Consider the following 6,055-nt stretch of genomic DNA (forward strand, 5'->3'; position numbering starts at 1 on the left):
ACTACCTCTAGACGATGTCTCGAGCAATGAGGATTCCTGTAGTGCATTGAGGATATTTTTATTAAAAGCATCATTCATCATTGGACCCCTCTCCCCCACTTCTCCTTTTGTACCCTGATCGACTAATATCAGATTTTTTCTTGATTCGTAAGATTGCGGCTAAGAATTTTATCTTGGGGTTTCCTATGGAACAACCTGACGATGATGACTAACATCAATATGTTTCAAATCCCTTTTAACCTTTACATGTATTGTCCACTATATCTATACATTTTTGTGCCACTAGGTACTGTTATCTTATGAGACTCATAGCAACTACATCGTACAAGGACACACACATACCACTTTGGTACAAAGTTTGTCAAGGATTTGCGCCCAATTGACATTGGACAGCTACAGACTAAGTACTCTAATTGTAGGTTGTAACAGTTACATCAGATGGGAGCTAAGCTTTAATCGAATATTTCCAGTGGCCATAGCCAGTGGAACATATTTCCTTGTTTAAATTTCAATGGGTAAAGAATAGGACATGACACTCGCCTATGGTTATCATTAGATCGGTGGTCTAAATCATATGATTGGAATTCTTTCTTTGTATAATTCGATTTCCGCTGAAAATATTTCTTGATTTTTTTTTTTTAATTTCTGTTTTGATTTGGTCATGGATTTTGGTGGGCTAATGTGTTATTAGAGGTAGCAAAGATATGCGAAGTGGGGCTACGCTGGGTTGGGCCACCATAATTAAACATATATGACATGCCTGTCAAGCAGCCTATAACCTCCAACGTGGTTGAGCTTGGACCATATACCAATTATAGTTTTAATGGGCTATGTTTCCAGTCTAACAACTTTCTTTATTGCTGGGCCAATACAATTTTATTTTTGAGTCTCTGAGAGAAGCAAATGGCCCCACCACAGACCACAAAAAACTTTTTTTCCCACTAAATAATTAAGAATAAGGAAAGCAGTAGATGAAGGATTTAGTATTTTAAGTAATGGGTCCACCCCAAATGAGGGGGGTGTATGCTTTATGCAACCATTACCTATGAGGATTAGGCTTGGGTCCAATGCCATGGAGCAATTGGACCTTAGTAATGATCACATAACAGACTTACAAAAAATTTGTAAGATGAAATGAGGTTCTACTTTTAGCCTAGTCTAGTGCAAGACCTAATTGAAAAAGATAAATTGCTTATTTTTCTCTCTTTTTTAGCAAAAAAAACTTAAATATTACATAATTCCCCTGTAATTTGAGAAGACCTCCAAATTAACTTGGACTTTACTAGTTTTTAATCAAAATTCTAAATTTTTTCAATCAGTGAGCCATATGAACCCAAGATTAAAAAAAAAAAAAAAAAAAAAAAACCTTACATAAATAGTATGTTATATACCATTAAAGGTAGGGTATTATATTTTATGCTTGTGCCAAGTGACTCAACATAAGTGCTACATATCATACAATGTATTTTTGCACATAAGATTCTTAATTTGATACTTAATGCTAAACTTAGAACATTTCTAGATATTTAAAGAACTATCATATGAACATCAACTCATTAAGGGGTATTTTTGTTTTGGGGGGGGGGGGGGGGGGGAATCATACAGTGATGGCAACTTCACTAAACTGTGCTTGTTTATTAGGGGTTTTGTAAGCCATTTCATAAGTTTTTTTAATGTCAAAAAACCATCTGTGATTCACATGAAGTTTTAAATCCGAATATGCCCTAAGAGAAAAACACATCTGTCATGTGCCTCATCTTAAGCTAGCTTCGAGGAACACCAAGCTCACAAGTGCTACTATAGAGGCATTAGCTGCAGAAAGTGCAGAGGCAGTAATGAGTCATTGGTCAGTTAGAACTTAGAAATAGCTGTTAGAAATTAGTTACTGGTAAATGTTCATTTAGCCATTCCAAGTTACCAATCCTAGTGCAGGCAATGCAACAGCCTCTCAATAAAGGCTGAGATTCATACCATTGAAATTTTGGGATTTGTTTTGAAACTAAAGGTCAAATTTCAGGGATTTTTTTTTTTTTTTTTTTTTAATGTAATTATCCCAAATATCGATAGATGTAACAGAATGGGGTATGCATCAAAGAAGCATTGAAATTCATTCGCTATGATGTTTATAAATTGTTGCAAGAGGAGAACAGATCGAGAACAAAAAGTAAGCAACTTTTAAGTTCATAATATTCTTAAAAACTTAAAAAGGAGACTCATATTATATGCAATATTATTGGTAGAGAAACATAGCAAGCATGATTTTTCATTGACAAAGCTCAAATTAGACTAGCAAACAAGCACCACAAAGTTCATATTAAGACAACAGATGTTCATTTAGATAACTCGGCTGAAAGGGTGTTAGCCAATGAGGTTATGGTTGAAGGAGACACCCCCCTAGTCCCTCCCAAGTACCATTTCTTGATTGTCTCAACCACATTTGCATTCTCCACTTTGATTTTTGAGTCCTCCTTCCCTTCAGTCGAAAAAGCAATCTGACACATACACACAAATGCAATGGCGGATTAGTCTGGTGCTCTAAGAGATTTGGGCACCCATATCAGGAAAAAGAAAATTGAAGACAGATAAGGCCATGGGCATCAACATTAACATATACCTAAATGAGCTAATGATACTAATTAATTTTACCTCAGCGGTACCAGAAGTTGCTGGAAAATGAAATGTGATGACAGAATCTTTCTTTAAATATTTAGACTGGAAGAATTCAACAACTTTCTCCAATGCTGCCTCCTCCTCATCTTCATACTTGTCATCAGCAGCCAATCGATCCCTCACCGAACTCTCTAGCTGCACTCCGTATTGGGAACCCTTGATCTCCTTAATCACCACAATTCTCAGAAATTTCTCCACTGGAGCTGTATATATAGATTGAAGAAGTTGTTCTTAGCAATAACCAAGTGACTAATATGATATGTTCATTCCCACGACTCACTAGTACTAGGAAAATTAACCTTTTGGGCAAGGAGGACTAGACACAGTCCTAATTTCATTTGTAGCAGCAAACCATAGTTTTGGATAGCAAAAATTATTGTACCTGAAATAAGGGCCTCAAAGAAGTCATCATCTTCAGCTACGACATTGCCAGGTTTGCCCTTCCACTGCTGCAGATGCCCCACAATTTCAGGTTCCAAGTAAACTCCAATTGCTGTGAACTTAATTTGGAGAAAGTGTATCTCAATGTCCGTAATTCCTGTTACACCAGGAGAGGAAAAGGTGTGATTTTCCAAGAATTCAGGCAGGTTAAGCTACTGTTGAGCTAAACAAAGTAGAACATCATCATATTAATAAGTTATATTAATAACAGTGAGTGCTTAACTAACGGTAATTTTGTGGAGTCAAAAATCAGTTGGGAATAAAAGGAGTAAACAACGAAAGAAACAAGTAAATATTAATGAACAAACTTTAATGGTTTAGAAGTATGAAATCACTATCCTTAGATTATATTTGTCCCCACACATGAGTTGCTAGAAGTTTACTTCAAATTTGTCCAGAAGATACAACTAGGCATATATCCAACTCTTGAAGTAGATTCACCCCTAAAGGCCTAAACCATAACTTTGGTTCACTCCTATATTTTTCGGAAAATGCTAAGAACACAAAAAGTGAAGTCAAATGGTGGGTCCACACCTCTATCAGTCACAACTCATCACGTGACGAGCTGTGGTAAAAGTTGTGAAACTTTATGTGTCCCTAACATTATTCATATTTTTCACACAACTCACACTAACATGATCTAATTAGAATATATCAGACTAGTTTACAAAACCTGTAGAGTTGTGCCACTGAACATAAAATTAAAATTAGGTGAAATGATATATCAACGACGACATACACTTTCTCTAAAACAAAACAAGCATTTGTGGGTAAGTGACATAGTCCAATTCCAATCCTCCGCTCCCACTTCTTATAGTAAATAACTAAACCTAACAGTCTTAAAGTTGACAATTACTGATTAGCAGTAAAAAAAAAAAATTGGACCTAATCTTACTTCAAAAAATAATTGATGAAAAAGAAATGGACAATTCATTTAATAAAAAGAAAGAAAAAAAAGAAAGTGGAGGATATTGTGTACCGTAACCCAGCAGAGATAAGGGCTTTGCGGTGGTGATCTGCTGAGGAAATGGGATTTCATCCACCATGACCACGTCATTACCCACTGTGTACCATAAACAACCAAGTTTGGGTGAGATACAGAAGAAGATAAAGTAGAATTTTTCACTAAAGTAAGTAATATATATATATATATATATATAGAGCACAACATATTTCTTGAATATTGAGATGAGCAAGTTGACAGTAATAAACAACACTAAAGTGATGTCAATGTAAAAATCAATAACAACTTATGATTATTAAAAAAATAAAATAAAATAAAACTTATGCCTAATCATGTTGTGAAAAGTATTGGATTGGTATCGTTATTCCAACCCTTTCACCTAATAGGATATAGAGAGGATATTACTAATGTTAAATTTGGCAATTTAAAACTACTTTCTGGCTTATTAGAATTACAATTATGTACCCTGAGAAAGAAAAGACTAAAAATACATGGTTGCTTGGAATGAATTTCCAGAAGAAATAATCCCATATGAAAGCAATGAAATAAAAAAAAAAAAAAAACAAAGGAGGAAAGAGCTCTTACTGATAGATAGTAGGAGTGTAGGAGTAAGAGTATGGATTCAAAGAAAATGCAGTACTGAGAAAGAATGGAGAGACGATCGAGAGAGAGATTATTGAGTTGTGTAAGCTTTGATAAATTTAAAGCTGATATTTAAGGAAGGGTTGGTTGGTTGGTTGACATGTGCCAACTGAACACACAACACACACACACACACGTAGTCGTCTTTGTCTTCCAGTCTTGCTGGCTAATTAAGGACCGTGGTTGGTAGGTAATGCAAGTTGATAAGCTTGTGATTCATCTTATTTTCTTATTATAATTCCACTTCTGAAAACAAATAAAACAAAAACAAAATTTATTCCTCTCAAAAAAAAAAAACAAAAAAACAAAATTTATTGTTTACGAATGTTATATAGAATTCACAATCTTTATACCTGCCCCCGGTCCTTGTCACGCTTCTTATCAACTTTAATTTGATTGTCACCACCTCAAAATATATGTTGATGTTCTGATTTTTAGCACCTCACTTTCCATGCCCAAACTTGTTATTTTATTTTATTTTTTTGACTTTTTGTTGTTGAAGAAATATTTAGCTTTAAAAAAAAAATCACATCTTAATTTTTTTTTTTCAAATATTCTTATGTGAGTAGTTTAATGAATATTGATAAATATTAAAAAAAGAAAAAGAAAAAAGAGGACCCCATTCCATCCCCAAGTACTTCATGAACAAGCACCCAAGAAAGAAGAGAAAAGCTATAGATGAACTCATCCCAATTACAAAAAAAGTAGTCCAACGAGTTAAAAAAAAATTACTACTAAACAAAAATGAAGTCCTAAACAAAAAAGAAAGTGCAAGGCAGTTTTCGTATCTAAAAATAGAGGAGCCAAGAACCATGAAGGAGGTAATGGATCTGTGACGGGGCGTCAATAACACCTTTGAAATCACCTTCAAATATAAAAAAAATGACACATTGGAGTTTATAAAATACATCCATATTGACGATTTTGATAAAAACGCACATTTAGGATTTTATAACCGCCTATCCAAACAGGTTCCTAATTTGATGGTTTGGAAGGTAATATACAAAAAGTGTCAACTAGTAAATTCCCACATTCAATAATAATGTCAAAAATAAGTGGGGTTCTCTTGATCTATTCTTTTTTCTACTTTAATAAATAGATTGTGACTGCATATCAAACCAGAACTCTCCTAATTAATTAGACTTGCTATCTAAATTTATGTGTTCAGTGCATATTCATATTCACATAAAGTATACTTTCTTTTTCTTTTTCTTTTTTTAGAAAATAAGTAGTATTATTTTTTTATTTTTGAGAAAGAAAAAGTAGTATTACCTAATTGTATGATTATTTATTTAAAGAGACTTTCCGGGGGTATATCCACCGCTCAGTTTACCTACT

The 6,055-nt window shown here is 34.0% G+C and overlaps 1 protein-coding gene across 1 annotated transcript; it reads right to left on the reverse strand.

Annotated features, from left to right (window-relative positions):
* Positions 1-2,156: 2,156 nt before the first annotated feature.
* LOC115958234 (probable chalcone--flavonone isomerase 3) lies at positions 2,157-4,804 on the reverse strand. The gene is made up of 5 exons (XM_031076630.1): positions 4,661-4,804; positions 4,091-4,174; positions 3,053-3,208; positions 2,647-2,873; positions 2,157-2,492 (listed from the first exon to the last, which is right to left on the reverse strand). Coding segments are annotated over exons 1-5 (630 nt in total). The 5' UTR covers positions 4,662-4,804; the 3' UTR covers positions 2,157-2,330.
* Positions 4,805-6,055: the final 1,251 nt, after the last annotated feature.

The sequence above is a fragment of the Quercus lobata genome, chromosome 8, assembly GCF_001633185.2.
Source record: "Quercus lobata isolate SW786 chromosome 8, ValleyOak3.0 Primary Assembly, whole genome shotgun sequence".
NCBI classification, from domain to species: domain Eukaryota; kingdom Viridiplantae; phylum Streptophyta; class Magnoliopsida; order Fagales; family Fagaceae; genus Quercus; species Quercus lobata.

Coding starts and splice junctions, on each gene's coding strand:
- LOC115958234 (XM_031076630.1), bottom strand. Junction 3,209..4,090: donor CTTATCTCTGCTGGGTTACG/GTACACAATATC, acceptor CTGGTGTAACAG/GAATTACGGACATTGAGATA. Junction 2,874..3,052: donor CTTTGAGGCCCTTATTTCAG/GTACAATAATTT, acceptor CTATATATACAG/CTCCAGTGGAGAAATTTCTG.